General features: G+C 44.0%; 1 protein-coding gene across 1 annotated transcript; it reads right to left on the reverse strand.

Annotated features, from left to right (window-relative positions):
• Positions 1–1,875: 1,875 nt before the first annotated feature.
• On the reverse strand, positions 1,876–19,060 carry MAB21L3 (mab-21 like 3). Its single transcript, XM_057404133.1, has 6 exons — positions 18,459–19,060; positions 14,317–14,457; positions 9,559–9,850; positions 6,527–6,708; positions 5,574–5,768; positions 1,876–2,761 (listed from the first exon to the last, which is right to left on the reverse strand). Exons 1-6 carry the CDS (start codon positions 18,504–18,506, stop codon positions 2,528–2,530), a joined length of 1,092 nt encoding a protein of 363 aa, XP_057260116.1. The 5' UTR covers positions 18,507–19,060; the 3' UTR covers positions 1,876–2,527.
• Positions 19,061–19,418: the final 358 nt, after the last annotated feature.

The raw sequence follows: 19,418 nt of genomic DNA on the forward strand, positions 1-19,418 counted from the left end.
CACAATGTGGTTATCCACATAGAAAGATGACTTGGAGAGCATGCTCAGGTTCTGAGCAAAGAGGGTGCTGGTTTCATGGTAGGGTTAGGTCTGCACACTGGGATCAGATAAAGGAGACCAGTAGAAGAACAACCATACAGTTGGGATGAGGAAGCAAATAGAATTGACTCGACTATTCCAGTTGGAAGGAATACAGTGATCAGCTAGTCAAGCTGCCTCACCGATTCAGGGCTGACCAATTTAAAGCATGTTATTGAGGGCATTGTCCAAATACCTTTTAAAGGCTGACAGGCTTGGGGCATCAACCACCTCTCTAGGAAGCCTGTTCGGTGCCTGACCACCCTCTTGGGTTGTCTCTTCATACTTCCTAATGTGAAGTCTAAACCTCCCCTGGTGCAGCTTTGAACCATTCTCACGTGTTCTCCTCACAGGACATGCCCTTCAGCCACCCCTCTCCCAGTTTGTACCTGTGCCCAGTGCTACTCCATCCCAGCTGCAGGATCTGGCATTTGGATTTGTTAAATTTCATCCCATTAAATGAACTTTAATTAATTTCATTAATCATTTTCCAATGCTCCAATCTATCTAGATGCCTCTAAAGGCCTCTTGTCCCTCAAGAGAGTCAACAGCACCTCCTCCCAGTTTGGTATCACCAACAAACTTGCTAATGGTGCATTCAACTCTTGAACACACATCATTGATGAATGCATTGAACAGCACTGGCCCTAGAACTGAGCCCTGAGGAATATCACTGGTCACTAGCCAGATGTGGCTCTATTCACTACAGCCATTTGTGCTCTGGCTTTCAGCCAGTTCTTCACCCAGCACACCATGAACCAGCTCATCCCACAGCTGGGCAACTTGTCCAGAAGAATGCTGTGAGGGACAGCATCAAAAGCTTTACTAAAATCCAGGAAAACTCCATCCACTACCTTCCCTTCACCCACTAGGCAGGTGACCTTATTGTAGGATATCCAATCGGTTAAACAGGACTTTACCTTTGGGAACCCATGCTGACTGATGATTGCATTGTTCTTTAAAGGCACTTCAGTAATACCCAGCATAGTCTTTTCCATAATTTTTCCAGGAATTGAGGTTACACTAACAGCGCTGCAGTTCCCTGGGTTCTTCCCTCACACACTGGTTGTAGATTGGAGTAATGCTGCCTAGCTTCCATTCAGCAGGGATCTCCCAATATTCCTAAGACCTTTGGTGGATGATCGAGAGAGATCCTGCTGTAACATCTCCTTCAGTTGTGGGGTGAATCCCATCAGGTCCCATGGATTCCCATGGACTTGTGAAGACATCCCCGCGTACAAAATCAACCCAGAAAGCAGAGGTTGTGCTAAAAATGCATGGTGAGACCACGATTTGACACAAGGGGGAGACGCTCTACCGTGGATGGTCAATTTACAGCCCATCCACTACAGCAGCTCCCTGGAGTACGGGCTGTAAATGCTATCTCTGCACGCCCCTTGGCAAAGGAGATAATGACTTACTTTCCTGTGCTGGTGTAAGAAAGAAAAACCCAATTTGGTTTAGTTAGTGGTTTAATAGCATCAAAACCAACATCCTTTATACTCGTCCTAGAACTCTCTTCTTTTGAAACACTAAAAATGATTTTCTTTTTAAACATCCAGAATATTAAAAGCATGAGGGGGTTGGAGCGAACAGCCTGTGAAAAATATCCTCCCTCTGTGCACCACTCCAAATAACATGGGTGCTAACAACTAAGGAAAGACCTCTCCTCTTCCAGCCTAATGAATGGAGCCAGGAGTGGGAGTGAAATCTGCTCTGGCAAAGCCCCCTGGTATGGCACTAAAACAGCTGGCAAAGGCAAACATGAAGAAAACATCTTTGAAGCAATTGGAAGACAAGTGGAAGTGGAGGAGAGAAAAACTAGGAGGCAAAAAACCACTGTTCCTCTCCTTGCCTCCCTTGAGCTATTCAACACTAGCAGCGCGGTTATCTTCATACTGGAGCAGGATCCCATTGAACTGGAGATGGAGGCATCGATGCGCCTTGGAGAAAGCTTCCAGCTTCAGTACACTTCAGAAATGTTCCTCTGCTCTTCTGCAGAGCTGGCCTGTGAGGTAAGCAGGGAACTAAACCTGCTGTCCTTGTGAGAAAGGGGCAGGCAGCAATGCGCTAGGTTACACAGCCGGTAGGCAGCAGAGCTAGAGTTCTTTGCACCATCTTTCTGCTTAGGTGCCACAAGACTTAGAGACACAGAACAAGGCAGTTGCCTGCTCTGACTGACACAGAAAGTTGGGCTTCACTGACTGTGGCTTCCAGGCAGACTGTCACTACCAAATGCGAATTAGATCAGCTGGGCATCAAGTGATACCTCCCTTCGGTTTTCACCGCCCACTGCTGCCAACTTGATACTTCTCTTTCACGCTGCATGTGCCAAATGCCTTACAAAGCCAGCTGCAGCATCTACTGGAAGGACGTGAAGAACAGCCACAGGATGGGAGAGAAGGTGGGGGATCGGCTCACGACTGGAGCAAGGAGACCTTTTCCAGCCTTAGTCCAGGCAAAAAACAGGGTTCTCCAAGAAGACTGTGAGCCTGCTGGCCACCATGTCCAGGTCACTGGTGTTGGCATATTTGAGCAGATTGGTGTTCTTGAGAAAGTAATGCTTGAGGAAGTGCTGGCTTACACACTTGTGCAGCTTCTGTACCAGCCTCAGAAAGGCTTCAGGGAAGCAGCGCCAATCCTTGGTGCGTGGGTATTTTTCACACGTCCAGAATAGCACTGTCTGCAAGAAGCAGATGGGAGAGAAGAGGTGTTAGAGGTTCTGTCGAGGGCTCACACAGCTTACTAAGGCACTTTTAGTGCTAGTAAATGGCTGACAGCCTTGGAAATCAGAGAGACTCACACTGCTATCTTCCCCTGTTAACATTTCTGCGACACAGGGATCACAACTAAAGCTTCCTCTGCGAATCAGGCAAAGCAGCTCTGATGTGCCTGGTTAGGATCTCTCCCAGAGGAGCCCCTCTCCATTGACTGGGCCAGGAGCCCAAGGAAAATAGTCTTCCTAAAATAATCTTAGCCTATTTGCCGTCTTCCAGCAGTAACCTCTGTATAAATGCCAGGCCTGCTAGGCTGTAGAAAATAGCCCATTATACCAATGTAGAAGCCAGTCAGTGCAAGGAGGGAGAGAAAAACAACCAGATTAACAAAATTATTTGTCAGCTTCAGCCGTATTTGTGCTGAAAATGTGCACAGATCTGCATCCCAAACAGATTGAGACTCCAATCAGCTATAGCGGGTGCAGAGCACGCTTTCTGGTCAAGCGCAGCCTTGTTTCTTCTGACCTATGATACTTGCAGCATGTGCTTACGTTCTATTCCCCCCAAGTTTATTATATGTAATTTTACATTTGAGAAATCCATAGTTCAACTAACAAAATGCATATGATGATTGCTCTTAGAGTATTATTTTTACACTGCCCACATTGCATTTTTCAGACTCTTCTGACTGAAAAGAATTTTCTCAAGGTACTGTACCAAAACAGTCATACTGACTGCCTTGGTCAACGCCACACCAGTCTGTAAAGTAATAATTCAATAATTTTGCTAAGTTCCTCACTGTCCTCTGAATCCCAATTTAATTTTGCAGATTCAATGACCCCAAGAGACCCATAGACATTATAAGATGTGGCCAAACTACAGCCTTCAACTCCTCTGTTTCTTCAGAGATAGAATTTGTTCAAAATAACCCACACTCTTCTGGGTTGCCTGGGTTTGGTTTTTTCCTCCAATAGACCTTGAAATAGTTGTATTGCTGAAAGATTTCTTCTCGGACACCTTATCCAACGTGAACAATTTTGTGTTCACAGCTGCAATAACCACGAAGACTCTTTTTAAATGCTGCCAGGGAACAAAAGACATAGCGAGGCATTTGAGCTGGAACCCTGCAAAAGCTACTCCTTGGAGACTTGCAGAGCCTTTTGTCACACTAAAACTACTCCAGCATGATCCATGGACAGTAGTTACAATTAAGTTTCTGGAGGCAAGGAAAATAGTACTGATTTTCCAATCAGATGCCAAATCTATCCCCAGCATTTACTGCGCCATCCCTAACTGCTGGCTGTCTACTGGAGGCATAGAGTTGTCTTTCAAAAGGCACCTAGGTCTTTTCAAACTTCCAAGCATTGAACTTCATTCCTATGGAGGTGAGCATAATGAGTGTGCTTATTTGGTCCTCTAAGGCTTTTGCAGCTTCTGGGGCAAGGATTTCCTCTGCCATAGAGGGATTGTTTCATATGGAGCCTTGTTTAGTCATAATTTATGGATACCTCTGACAGGGGAAACCTGATAGTGTGAAGAAAGCTAACTGAGCCTCTGCTCAACTGCTGGTTTACCTACTGACTGTTTCTCTCTTGGTTTTATTTATTTATTAATATAAGTGATGTTGAAGCATTTCTTTTGTCTGGAAAACCAATCCTTTGCAGTAAAAGCCTGAAGTGCAGTTACAGTAAAGAACTGAAGAGCTTCTAAAGAGCTTTTTTATTTTGATCAAGAGTCCCTACAACACCACTTCCTGCACCTTTTCTCCCTTAGCCAAAGAAAGAAATTGTTACTAATGTTTAAATGGTTTTCCACTTCCTCCTTTTATCTGTGACAGCTTTTCCACCAGGTTGTTCTTGCAAGCACCGAGAAGTTTCATGCGCTGCTAAGCTATAACCAGCCTTGCCAACTCCTTTTTTGAGTCCGTCTTGACTTACATTAGTCCCATGACTGCAATAGCATCTGATGGCTGCAAACTTTACTTTAGGAGAAATCTTAGTGGCGTATCAGTAATGTGGAATCCTGCTGGCTTGAGGCTTTAAGGTAGGAGAACAGCCTCTCCCTGGTAGCTCCAGGAGGATGGAGGCCCAGAAAACAAGACTGCTTTGCTGTCTGAGAAATGGTGCTGCCTGTTTTCCATCAGTGTCTGCAGCTGTCAGATGTGGAGACACAGCCATAGCAGAGCCTTCTATCTCTTCTTTACAAATGTTGTTTGAAGCCATCTTGAACCCTGAAGCACGTGTGGGGGGAATGCTACTACCCCTTTACCTCTTTCTTCCTTTCCCACCCCAGGTGAAACAGCACCAGAATTGTAGCTTGCATCTCATTCATGAAATAATGCTCACCTAAGAGAGTTCTGGTTGCCGCATACCCACAAAGACAAGTGCACAATTTTCCTCCAGGCAGATGCACAGGCATGGATGGCTGGGATAGTCAAGAAGCAGTAGGTAACCATGCACTTACAGTTACAATGCCTACGTGAAGTCAAAACAGAGCAGGGGCCTCAACTCTAATATTATTTATGTTGCTGCAGTCACAATGTTCCTACAGACTTGAGTTTCCTGTTGAAGCTTGAAACCTGTATTTACTGAACATCTTGCCACTGTAAAGCAATGAAATGATACTGCAGTTTTGACAGTTACCTTAGAAGTTACATAGACACTACAGTGATTTATGCTATGATATTTTGACATTACTGGGTGGAAATTTTGACATTACTGGGTGGAAACCACTGCAACAGATACTAAGACTGTATCTTGGTATCACAGTGATGCCTACCTGCAGGTGATAAGCTGTGATGACAGGCTTATTTCCAGCACACCAGACATCTTCCTTCATCTGCCTCATGACCCTGAAGCACTTCATGCGACAACCACCATCTTCATCAAGTCCTTCCATGAGCATACGCTCAGCGCGGGAGAAGCACAGCTGCCAGTGGTAATTGGAGCGGGCCAAAAGGTCAAAACCAAGTGACTGTGGATAAAAGGGGAAGCTTGGTACTAGATCAGAAGCAAACTTCTCTGAGCAATGCAGAGGGATGTTATGAAAAGGATGTGTGACATCTCTCAAAGCTTATTCTAAGACAGTTTTAGCAAACACGAGTCATGCTCCCACCATAATTCTTAGTCAAACAAACGTGCAATGTGTTTTCTTTCCTTGTGTGATACCCGTTGCTCTGAGGAGATCCAGCTCTAGAACCACCAGGTACAGTACTAGCGAGGCTACTAAAGCAGAGGTGCAGCTCTGCTGGGCACTTTGCCATGGACCAGCTGGTTATGCATGAGAAGGGAGCAGGACTAGAAGGTAGAATGGGAACTGCATGAACATGGCAATAGGGCTGAGCTGGAGTGGCAGAATCCAGCCATGAACATTGTAGGGAAAGATGGGATTAGGCTGGAGCTGCAAGATAGCAGCTCATTTGCAGAAGGTTTACATGAGACAGAGCAGAGCAGCAAGAATGATGCATGTCAGCACTGAGCTATGCAGGCAGAGCTGTGTGCGAGAGACCCATCAGTTAACTCAGTTTTGTTTCCATAGAATTCACCACTCTAACAGGAGGAAAAGTCCCTGACAGAATACCTTGAAATGTCACTTCTTTAGAGAATACACCTTCCAACCATGCTGTTGCCCACCGTCACCATGCAGTTCAGTCCTTCATTGGGGAAACCACTGTCACACACTTGTGAGGTATATTCTGGCACAGAGCTAATGGTGCTTTTTACACTGCTCACCTTGATGCACTGCACTTTTTCCTGGGAAGGCCAACGCTTAAGGCAACGAGGCCACCGGGCTTTCTCAGGCCAGCAAGTTGGAATCTCCACAGCAGGGACCAGCTCCACCTCAACCTGGGATTCCGAGGTCTCCACAGCCACTCGGACCCCTGAGCTGAAGCTCTCCAGCATTGTCACTTTACCTGTGAAGGAACAGCAAGAGAAGATACTAAAGATTAAAAGATCCTTTTCTACAAGCCAAGCAAAAGGCTGTCTAGGGCCTTGCAGTTCTATTGGTCTGTTTGAGCACTTTCTCTCCAATGCCATAAGCAGAACACAAGGAAAAACTTATTGCCTAAATCTACCCATCTACCCTGGGGAACAAGAAGATGAAGGAATGACAAAGTTCTCAGTTTTACACTCCGTAACCATGCTTTATTTTCTGCTGTGGGTTCTCTTAAATCCTAGAATCAGCTTCCTAAAAATACAGATAAACAACTGGTGCAACTCAACATTTCTAATGACATGGTACAAGGAGATTACTGCAGATTAGAGGGGACCAGATGGACACTTCATATCTAAAGATGTCCTTATTCCCTCAGAAAATCTGTAATCAGTCCCCATGACTTACCCTTGCTGGTCATTCAGAATGTTTTTTGGGCTGTCTGTAAGTTTTGTTTCTGGAGATGCACTTGCCTAAAAGCCAAGAATTTGCCAGAATTTATGGCCCATTGTGCTGAGCAGTCATAAAAAAAGGGCCGCTTGCCTCACTGGGACTGCTGAGTGTCAAAGAGTGTTCCATGGTGGTACGGAGGAAAGAAGTTTCCTTGGTGAAAGTGGCTCATCTCCAGGAACAACATGCTCTAAAAGAGCAGAAAGGAATGAAAGCTGCAACTAATGGACTTCCAAGTGAGATGTCTCCTCTTGGTCCAGCTGAGCTCATGGAAGAAGTTTCTGTCCCCAGCTTTCCCTGTCACGCTGGCAGGGTCACTGTTCCTTCATCTTTGCCATCTGAGCCAATTGTGTGATCATGCTCTAACCCACTGAAGTAAAAGTCAGAGCACATTTACTATAACCAGTTTAAATAGTGGCATCTTAACCCACCTCATTTTGGCTGGCATGGGCTAAGGAGAAGAAGCATACACAACAGACTTGAAGGGGCAGCGATGACCATTTGGGATGGCAACCTTTCTGCCCTCACAGAGGAGATACCTGCCTACTCCCAGTAGCAATTTAGCATGTCACCCAGAAAGCACAGGGGTAAATAACCTTCTAAGCAATGGAGTCCATCCCAACCAGAACTTTATTACCTGCAGTAAAACCTGCATATTATTTCCCTGCTGAGTCAAGCCTGGCACCAGAACAGGAACTGTTCTGCTCCCAAGCCCTCAGCAGGGATCCCTAGCAGCTTAAAGGGATTAGAGCAACCGCTGTGTCAGCATGTAAATATGTTCACAGCGTTTCCAAAACCATTGCAATTGTGTTGCCTGTTTTTCCACTGATGAAAAGTGACACACCTCAAAACTGGTTCTGCTGGTGCTCAAAGACTTAAAAACAGGGAAGCAATGAAATCAGGGGAATTTTTCTTTATCTTTTCCTGTACTGTGTGATGGAGGAAATTCATTTTTCACAGAAACAAACAAAAATGGTAGTGACTCCTCTTGACTTTGTCTTAGTCCACCTCCTTTCAGCTGTCCTTACAAAAAGAGGCATTAGAATCATCAGCCCAAACATCACTCACTGGGTCCCTTGGAAGTAACTCTTCTGGCTCCACAACTTGATATACTGCTGCTGAACACAATGTCAGGTTTTCACTTCAACACAATGACTTTCACATAAGTAGAGCCTCAGATGCAAGCCTATTCCACCCGGGTCTTCCCTCTGAGCCTCAATTGTGACATTCCCATCCACCTTTCCATTTCTACGAGAACAAGCATTCCCTGGAAGAATGCAGTGATCTAAGCTGAGATTGACTTCAACTTGTTTTCTCCCACAACTAAAATTCAGAGTTCAATCAGATTAGTGGTAATGGCTCCTATTTCTCTGGAATACAGAAGACCCATATTAGGCTGCTGATGGGTAAAGTCATCCTGGAAATGTGCTGTGAGAAGAGGCACCACAGTCTGGATTTGATCATGTCACAGTGTGTTAATGCAAAAAGATGGGCATAGACTATTTAGTTTGGACCAAGCCAAATGGTCATTAGCTGAAGTCTGTAACATGCCTCTAGGGTGTTAAGAATTAAGCATGAGGATCACTGTTCAGGCAGCATCAGCTACAGATGTTGCAGCTATGAAGGCATGCTGCATGCACTGCTGATTGCATTATGGCAGTTATCAACACTTCCACTGTAAATAGCCAGAGGAAATAAACAGGCACAAGATTGCTCAATATACATATACAAAATAAACAAGATTGCTCACAGAGGAATCAGCACCACTACTGAAAGCAAACTTCCCGAGTCCCGTTCTGCTGAACAGGACTGGAGTAACTTGGACACCAAGGAAAAGAGAGCTTGTCCAATAGAGTTTGCTTAAGTAGAAATCCTTCTACTTAGTTCCCACCACCCTATGATGGAAGGCTATGGACCGCTAAGGTTTCCCCAGAGCACTATCTGCCCTGTGCACATCTTCAGACACTTTCTCCTCAGACTTGTGCATCTTCCCTGTATTCAGTTTTCCTATACTAGCTTTCTTGATAGTCTAGATAAATTGAAAGTGCTGTAGTAGAAAAAGATTTTTCCCAAACAAATTCCTTGATGTTCTGAAAATCTGGGCTGCATCGTGGTTGAACTGTGAGGGTGATGCTGCTGGAGACCATACCCACATTCCTAAGAAAGGAGCAACAACTTGGGTACAAAGGATCCAAGAATCACTTAATTCTATCTTCAGTGTGGGTCTATATATACATCACTGCTCCCTTAACTTTGTAGGGGTTTAATGTTTCTTGACTTCTGATCGTGTGAGCTAAACAAACACTGTGAGTGGGATTGTTTCCCTCTATCAGCGCGGAAGACATCTAGTTCCTGTGATACCTGTCCCCACTAAACTCACTGGAGAGGTTACAGGAGATAATCGACTTCTCCACCAGCTCGCGGAAGACGATAAGGATTTTGGCTGGAACCAGATCACCTTCGATGTTCACATCCTTTTCATGCCACTGCTGAAGGCTTTTGGAGAACTGCTCCACCTCCAGCCATTGATGCAGTTCCTCAGGGTCCCGCACGGAAGAGAGGAGCTTGGCTCCATGCACGGTGTAATAACGCCAGTGCCGTACCTGGCATTCCCTGTACCCGGTCAGGCCACGCAGAGGAACTGTGATGAGGAACTGGCTGGGTGCTAAGACCTAGGAGAGTGCAGAGACATTGAGAGAGGAGACAAGGGCAAATCCATAAGCCTGAAGTAAGGGAAAGAGGCTTAAGGAAGTAATAGGTAAAACTGGGGCTTTGGAGAGTTGGAAAATCCATGGTGTGATGGGAGCAGTTGAATATAGCCAGGACCTGTTCTGTGCCTGTCTGAGGGTTATTTGGAGGTACACAGACTAAAATGAAATTGGGAAACAAAATAGTGCAAATTGCTGCCTCAGAACTGTTACTAGAGATAAACCTAGATCTCAAAGCAACAATAACTATGGCAAGGAGTGCACTTTCTGATCTCTTTCAAAGTCCCACTACAGGCATCAGAAAATAAGCATGTGGCCCATTCATTTTAGAAGTGTTTCCCTATGTATGGCTGTCCTTTAAGAGACAGAGATGTGAGGCAAGTGACACACCTGAGCCTACGTGGGCAATGGCACTCAGAAATAAACCCAGGTCTCAGCCAGCTACAGTATGGAACAATCTCCTGGTGAGTGGCAGCCACAAACAGTGCAAGAATGGAAATGGTAACCAAAGGAAAACTCTCAGATAGGCTTGTTTGCAAGCCAGTTAATTGACCTCACTTTGGGAATCCCCATTTTCCAGTGAAAACAGTGCTGAAGCAGTATTTGCAAAGAGTGAATAAGGCGACACAAATACCATGAAACCTCACACTGACCCAGGACACAGCCAAACATCTCCAAACACTAGTTTGGAACCGTCTGACAACTGTGGCTCCAGAGAGGGTGTCCAAACTCCTTCAGATTTTTACCGTGTTGACTCTGAAGCTTTTCACCTCCACTTGCTACCAAGCATAACTTACACTGACATTAATAAAGTGAAGTTGCTGCACGAGCAGGATGTGAAGTGACAGTTGTTGCTGCGAGGTGGGTACACCAGAGGTGAATAAGCACTTTGTCACTCTCCTGTAATAAACTAAAGCATTCTGGTGGCTCAGCTGAGTTAAAATATTACCACAGAGGTACCAGTGCCATTACTTGAGGGCACTAACAGGCTTTAGTGACCCTAAGTAGCCTTTCTGAGACTTCTACTCACACCTTCTGCCCCTGAGCCTGGGACCCTCATTTCAGCTCAGCCCCAGGCTATGTCATAGGAGTGCTGGTCTCCAGCTGTGTGACAGCTATGCCTGCCATAGCCTGGCCACGATGTTATACCTGCAGGCTGCTTTCCCAGCCTGAAGGGAAGGTAGGTCTGAAGACTCAGACCTACTTGGCCACTATGGATTTGCCTGGTGGTGAATAGACTGCAATCTGACCCTGGTTACCACCATTGGGCTTGATCCTGATCCCGATGAGTGCTTCCTGGCCTGATCTCACCTCAGACCTGCCTTATCAGCACAGATCTGCCTGACAATCCGTACTCTTGGCTCACCCCAGCTACCCTCTCTAGTTCTGCCTTGCCTGGGGACCATGGTGTTAGGTGCTTCCATGTTATCATGCTCACCTCCTGGCTCCCTTGCTCACAGGGAGTAGCTGGTCTTCTTTGCTCCTTGGCAGTGGATTGAACATACAAAAGATGGCCAGCAAGAAGCACAGAAACGGCAAAGGAAACACGAGAAAGCCCTTCTTTTGTCAAACGTGAACCACCTAAAGGCAGGATGGTACTGGGAGAATGACACTGTAGACCAGGCTGACATGCACAAATAGGTTTGGTGGGGCTGAGAAATCCATGTGAGCAGCTCAGGAACAAAGTGCTAGGCCCCATAAGGGAAAAATATAGTGGCTGTCATACACCTGCTGCTCATCTCACTGCCTTGGCCACATTGCAGATAAACCCACTGTTCCATGCTGCCTTGTATGCACTGGCACCCAACAGATTTTAAAGGGAAGAGCTGCAGGTGTTCTGTGAGTCACAAGGCTCCTCCACATGGGGCTTACCAGGAAACGCCAGAAAGCACAAGGCTGGGCAGCCGGTGTCCTCTTTGTGTGAACAAATCCCAGTTTCACACCTATGTTCTGTCACACTATGGTCTTGCATGTTATGTGCCGACCACGGGCCCCAGCAAGTCACAGGCTTGAACAAAAGCCTCACATTCTGGGGTGTGTAACTTAGGACCAAATCTGCTGTATTAAAAACCTGCCTGCAGCATGCTGGGCAAATGAAATACAGCCTCGTTCTTGCAGTCCTGGCCAGGATATCCCAGGAAGGCAGAATTATTAGGTCAGAAATAAAGCAAGAGCAAAAAAGCCAGTCTCTCACGGAGAGGATGAAATAGCCATGGGAGGATCAGTTAGGTGGGTGAAGAAGAGGGTGGGTGAGGAGGAAGCAGGCACATGGACCTGCAGGCACCAGGAAGCCTTTGTACCTGGATGGATGGGTGGAGTGGGCGCTTTCCCCGAAGCATAGCTGACCACTTGGCCAGTAGAGCTGGCTGGTCCTGAGAGAAGCAGAAAGGAAAACAAGAAGAACAGAGAGAAAGCATATGCCAGGTCATTCATTCACAGAGCAAAGCTGCAAGCTTCCTTCGAGCCTATTTATTAAAGGAAAATCCACTCCCCCTCACCACCACCATGATTACAGAGTTAAACACTTGGCAATGCCTTTGGGCAGCATTGTACTAGTAATTACTCAGGACAATAACCTGCTCATTCCAGCCCACTGAAGCCTCCACAGCTTTTGCATCAGCCCTGCAAAGTTGGCAGCTGCAAAAATGATGGTTCACAACTAAAACAAACACTTTAAAGTTTTTAAAAGATCATATTTTAATTTTATTTCAAGGTTTTTTATTAAAGATTTTGACTTTTTGTCTCCCCAGGTACAGAAAAACATTGACTATCTATAACCACTTTTCTTTCTATTCCTCACCCAGCCCTGCATATTTGAAGGAAGTTTGTAGCTTCTCAACAAATCTAGACCCTTCACCATGTTAACTTGATTTTTTTTAACCAAAAGCAGAATGTTCTGAGAAGTCACTGTAAATTTGAGAGAAAGAAGAAGTTGCAAAATTAAATAGAGAAAAGTTAATACATTGGCTTTCCCTTGAAGCAAGTCCCTGCTAGGTTACATCAGCAATGATATTAAAGATCCTATTTTGTGGAAGCAGAGCAGCACAAGCCAAAAAAAAAACTTTATCATTAACCCATTCTTTGCTGCTTTGTAGCTACTAGACCGTTTCCCAGGCCCTCCTAGTGTGACTTCCACAGATTTATAGCACTGAGTTCAGCAGAATAACAAATCTGACACTTTAAAATACATTTTGAGGATTTCTTTTAAGCAGAAATTGTTCAGGTCAGCCTGCCATAATACCACATTACTGCTCAGTAATGGTCCCCTTGTTTTTGCCCTGTTAGACCTCTTTAGCTAACCAGCTTTGTTCAAGTGTAAGAAGTGGATGGCAAACTGTGGCACTAAGGAACACATGAACCAGGATGTGACACCATTTTATGTCACTGTGGTCATTCCTATTGGCAGGACCACATGCCCTGGGATACATTAAGTTCCAGAAAAGATATAAACCTGAATGTGTTTGTCCCCAGAGCAGCGTTTCAGACTAGATGATTATACCCTGCCTCTACCTCCATACCCTTCCAGCAGCTTTATACGCACAGAGCTCTTCCCTTTTAATCCTAGAGAGCTGCAAAAGTTGCCTCATGCTTTTATATATTTGCTATGCTTTGATCCATAACAAGCTACATTTTAGTATAAGGGTTGACAGAGCAAGATTATGTAAACTGGTTCAGATGAAAACAGTCATTTGCATTTGAAGTTGCCACTGCTATAATTGTTTCTTATATCATAGAATAGTTAGGGTTGGAAAGGACCTTAAGATCCTTGCACTTGCATTAAGGAGTCACAAGAAATAACCAGCCTTCTCCTGTCACAGCTGGAACAGGACATTATCATTTTGGTATTTGATGGGCTAAAACAGGGAGGCATTTAACTTCTCCCACTAACCAGCATATTTCTTTCCAGTAAAAAAGAACTTTTCAATCCATGACTAAGTAAACCCATATTTCTCTGAAGGAGCTTTCTAATGTTCACAGCGGAAGAAGGATTTTTTTTTCCCCTCTTTTTTTTAGTGGGTTGCCAGGTTTTCCACCTGTGAAAAATGTGACTCATAGCTCGGGAAGACATACATGAGTGGTTTTCTTCTACTGCTACTGCTGTACAGGTTTTTCTTTCCATCTCCCAAAGAGCTTTGGCTCCTGCTTGCAGATTGACAGCTTTGGCAATAGACATTCTTTGTAAAAGCTGCGGCTGTAAAAAGAGGCTCTGCCTGATTCACCCATCCCTCTCTGATCCTCCTCTAGTTGTAAGATGCCCATGAGTAAGTGCCTATAACCAAGTCAAGTCACTAGAACCTCACAGAGAACCATCAATGTGCATCAATAGTGGCATTTTGGATGAGGTAACTGTCTATGCAAACACCAAATGGAGAAATCACTTACTGATTCCTACAGGCTGCCAAAGAGCACATTAGAGCTCTTATTCATACCTTAATATTCTCATTGTGAATGCCAGAGTTGGAGATAGCCTGGAAACGTGTGGCCTTATAGCTGATTTCTGCAGTCAGTTGTTGGATAATTTTCTGCACCTCCTCCACTGCTTTGGAAACCAGATAATGTCGCCGTTCTACCTGTCGGTTCCAAGAAAGACACTTCATATTATAGGTAACTGCAGTCCCTGTCTCCAGTTGGAAACAGAGACAAGCAACTTCATGCATCCTGAAACATTTGTGCCCATGCTGCACTAGGAATAGAACTTATCGTTACTGGTGTGTTAACAACCAACTTGCCATGAGACAGAGCTGGTAAACATCAGCTGATAAACGTCATCTGCTAAACACTCGAAGGCCAATACTTAGGACTGCTGAGCATTAATTGATATTTCCATGCTAATGCCATTGGATGGAAGAGAAAGAGTTCATTCCATGAAATTTCATGGAATTCCATGAATTTTCATGGAATGAACTCTTCGTATTCATTCCATGAAAATTCCATGAAATTCGTATTCATTCCATGAAAATTCACTATCAACCAGTCTCATTCTTTATCTACTTGATGCAGATAAAGTATCCCCCTGCATATACTAGCCCTTCTTAGATCCAGGATATGTTCCATTCCAAGAGCTAACAAGACTTCAAGAATCAGAGATACTGAGTGCATTAGTCAGGTTATGGGTATATGTGGCTGCATTTAGATCATAGAATCATAGAATAGATGCCTACATTATATGTTAAAAGTATTCATACTGTCTTCATATCTGAAATTCAAAGGAAAGTCTACTCCTAGATAGTGAGAAAGTATCTTTCCAAAGCTGGTCTCATTGTTCACTAGGTGTTGAGATGAATCTGAACCTTCACATACACCTGAGAAATAAAAAGTGCATAAGGGCATGGTCAAAATCCAAACAAGGCTATTCAACAGGAGGAACAGGAAGGAACCATGTTAGTAAAGGACATTTAAATGTTTCCCAAAGATCCTTATACATTTGCCAAAGTGAAAAGGAGATTTCACTATTGATAAATTTCATTAGCATATTCGTCATTACTTATCCATCCATAACTACCTCTGTGGAGTGAAATAGGAAGACTGTTTACTGTCCTTTTTTTGCATCCTAATGCTCTATCTCATTCAGTTTCAATTTTTGCTTTAATTTCTTCTTGTTTGTTTTTTTTTTTGTGTTTTTTTTTTCTCTTTCCTCACCATATTCTACTAAATCTCATTGTCTTCAGGCAAGAAAATGAATTTCAGAAACAAATGGGAAGTTTTAAGATCTGAAAATGAAACTCCACCTGAAGCTAGAATTAAAACCCCAATCGGGCTGTTTGCAGGTATGGAACAAGAGTATTAGAGCATTAACAGCTTGGCTAAAGTGAATGATCAAGCATAACTGCCACAGTCAAATGTAATTACTATAGTCTTTTGTTATTATCAAAAACCAAAGCAAAAGGAAGCAAAAACATATGGAAGAAATATTTTACAATGTGCTGAGGCGCTGGCACAGGGTGCCCAGAGAAGCTGTGGCTGCCCCATCCCTGGCAGTGTTCAAGGCCAGATTGGATGGGGCTTAGAGCAACCTGGTCTAGTGGAAGGTGTCCAACCTCTTGCTTTGGGCAGGGGACTAGATGAGCTTTAATGTCCCTTCTAACCCACTCTGTGATCCTATTCCATAACTTCTGTGTCCTGATAGCTTAACTTCTTCAGCATCTAAACAACACTCTTCCCTTTAGAGAATACCATTGACCAGCACTTCATTAAAAGTCCTTTCGGACACCTTTCTGTCAAAAGTTGACCTGTCAGACAGAACACTCAAGCATGCTGAAATGTTTCCCCAAGCCCTGGGAGGTGACAGATAGGTTCACTTCTTCACAACAAAGACCATACAATGGTAGAAAAGGATTAGTGCTTGTGTAAGTTCAATTAACAAATGAGTAACAATTGACTAACACTGAACTTGAAGATGAACAGAGTTTGAATACTTCCGCCTCCAGTTAGCTAAGTTAATGTAACTGCTTAAAGCAATTCAATAAGCTTGACTTGCTCAGCAAGATACGCAATGGTTTCTCTAACAAGAAAACGGTAATGTGTGATAGGGAAAGCTGTCCACCTCTAGGAGCTTTTAGGTACAAAAAGTAGACTTTTTCTGTTGAAAGTAAACAATCACTGTGGGTCAGCTCAAATGGAGATTTAAGAGTGCCTCTGTATGCATTGCTCATGTTATATTCTCTCTGAGGGGCTCTCTGCCACCTCTAGTATCCTGGTCTCATTTAGTTTGCCATCATCACCTACAGGCTACAGCAGTTGCCATGAAATCTTTAAGAGATTATATACTCTCAAAAACCTATTAAGGAAGTGCCACTGAACACCTCTTTCTACATGTGCTCCTCATCACGGGGGCAGGGATATAAGAACAAGGGGCATGTGACAGATGGTGCTAACTGTTGCTACCCATAATTAGCTCTCTAATCATGCTATTGGAAGATAAAACCTTCCTACAGAAGGGAAGGCATAAAAGAAGACAGAACATGACGGAGTGAATGCAGCTTCTGAAGAGCCAAAGAATTTATCTAAAATGTCTTTAGCACCAGCACAGACATGTTGGTAGAAGACACAAAATAAGCTCTTTGTGGGACTGCCATTTCTATACCTACTGGCTCTTTCTACTATTCCCTTTACCAGGCCAAAACAAACGCACAAAACCAGAACAACAAGGTCATTTAAGGGTTTAGTATGGTGGAAGGAAACAGGACTGGGATATACTGAGGACTGTTAAGAACATTTGTTCTTATTTACACAGTCACATCCACTCCATATGCACTTTCCATCAAGTTTTCCCTTTGTTGAGTGACTTAAGGAAGGCATCTTTGGTATCACAGGGATTCAGTGCATCAATTTGACCTGTTTTCAAAACCAGGCAGCCTTTGCCAAGCGGAATGGGGCTACCTGAAGGTTAGGCAGCCTCACTTGGACAGAAGACTCAGAAGCAGGCACAAATTCTGAATCCATCAGAGCTGGAGGGCTGCTAAAAAACAGACTCTCAGTAAAACCTAAAACATTGGCAACTCTGAGCCTCACTTAACTACACACTGCTTCTGTTCCCTGTACTTATGGCTGTCATATGAGCATCTTTCTGTGCATGGCTTCCCTCTGTTCCCTTCTTTGTGGCTCTGCTTCATAAACCTTCAGAGAAGTGTTCACTGTAATAGCTCACTGAACAGATTCTGATGGAATGATTTGCTGGTGCACAACATGGCTGAAAATGAAAGTTCTCACAGAATTATACCTACTTGTCACCAAAACATTTCCACAGAGAAAACAAGCCTTTCTTACAAGCCCCTTCATGGAACCAGAATATTTCCTCCTTTGCAGAAAAGAAAGCTTTACAGTTTTCCCTTTGGAAATTAGTTTTCACTTTGGCATCTTGCATTTTGTTGAGGAAGGCAGAATACAAAATAGGATCTAGCCAAAGTACTGTGATGAAACATGTCTGTTATGGCTCACTTTGAGTTACTTGTATTAAACAGATAGTTCCATTGATGATTTTACTCCATTTGACTTCACTTCATAATGGAAAAAAAAATTGAGTGCTGGAATAGCTCATAAAATAGAAAATGTGGTTCCAGCCCGCATGTGCTAATGAGACATGTTATTTTAATTACGGACTACAGAGAATTATCCTTAGCTGAGGTGACAGACTGATGAGTGAATTCTAACACTGTCTCTCTCTAGTTCTTACACGCATCTTTCTTAGAGGCAACCCATGGTGTAGTTTCAGTTTTCTTTCTGTCAAGCCAAGCCCACTGGACAGGGAGAGAGGCAAAGACCTTTTCTTAGATTAAATGCTGATAAATACATCTAGTCTCACATGGGAATTCCAGATCAGGAGCAACTATTCAGGACATCTGAAGAAGAAGAGGACAAGCACCTTGAAGAATCAGGCTACCAGCGGAAAGCCCTGATAACATGCTGCAACAGAAACCTAGAAATCTCATTAGAAATGCAGCTCTCATGAAACTTCACCCAATCTTGCCTCAAAAATGAAGACAGCAGGCGAGCAACTAACTGTCAAGTTTGGCACCCTTCAGAATCAACACCTAGTGTGGGAGACAGAAAATCTGGACAGATAAAGCCTTACCTTGCTCTGGATGTGGATTTCTACATCTTCATCTGTGAATGGTTTCATGGCAAGATGGTCTTCACTGCTCTCAAAAGTGTGAAATCACTCTTCACTCATTCACCTGCCTCTGGAAGCAGAAGGGCACTCAGAGCAAGCTGCTCAGAGCGTTCTTGCCCTGCAAAACTCAGGTCACCTAACTCCTCTGTGGACAAAGAAGAGGAGAGAGAAGGCAAGGAAGTATTTTTATTGTGGTTTGAGTTACAATGGTGACAGCCAGCTGCTTTGGAAAACTAGCTCTAATTATTATTTTCTATGGTCAATCATTATTCTTCTTATTACTTTTAAATGATGGGTCTTGCATGCAGGCATACACAGAAATATCCCAGCTACTGCTCTGTCTCAAGGCAGATCTGGAAGTGCCTTTCAGATCGCACTGGAGATTCAGTACACTCATGAGCAGCAGCATTATTCTCTGCGCCACAAGTACTTCCTTGCCTCACTAGTCCTTCGCTAAACCATTTGTTAAGCACTTTCAGCTACCCCTCCTTGACTTCAATCCATCCACAATTTCTGTCTGAAACTGCAAGGGTATTTTTACACTCAGATCATTTATTTGGGTTGCAATCTGCAGCCTCTGCTCCCCTCTCCTTATATCTCTCCTCTCTCTCTCTGGCTGTATTGACAGTAAATATCCTGCAGCCTGTCCCCTCCCGTAGTTTGCTTTGCTTTCTTTACAGTAAACAGCCGTGTCTCGTTTTCTGCCAGCAGCTCAGCTAACAACCCCATATGGATAATTCAGAGGGAAAAACAATTGATCAGGCTTCATTGATCCAGCGAGGGCTGGTGGCTATTAGGAAAAAGGGTACATCAGCACATGGAAGGGAGGAACAGAGTACAGAGATGAGATGCCATGCTGCTAAGTGTCCCTTATTAAGGCAGGCACACTCCACTTGTGAATAAAATCATTATTTCCTCCTG

Source organism: Pezoporus wallicus, unplaced genomic scaffold, assembly GCF_028554395.1.
Source record: "Pezoporus wallicus isolate ANWC-B61680 ecotype Strahan unplaced genomic scaffold, APGP_CSIRO_Pwel_v1 contig_6598, whole genome shotgun sequence".
NCBI classification, from domain to species: domain Eukaryota; kingdom Metazoa; phylum Chordata; class Aves; order Psittaciformes; family Psittacidae; genus Pezoporus; species Pezoporus wallicus.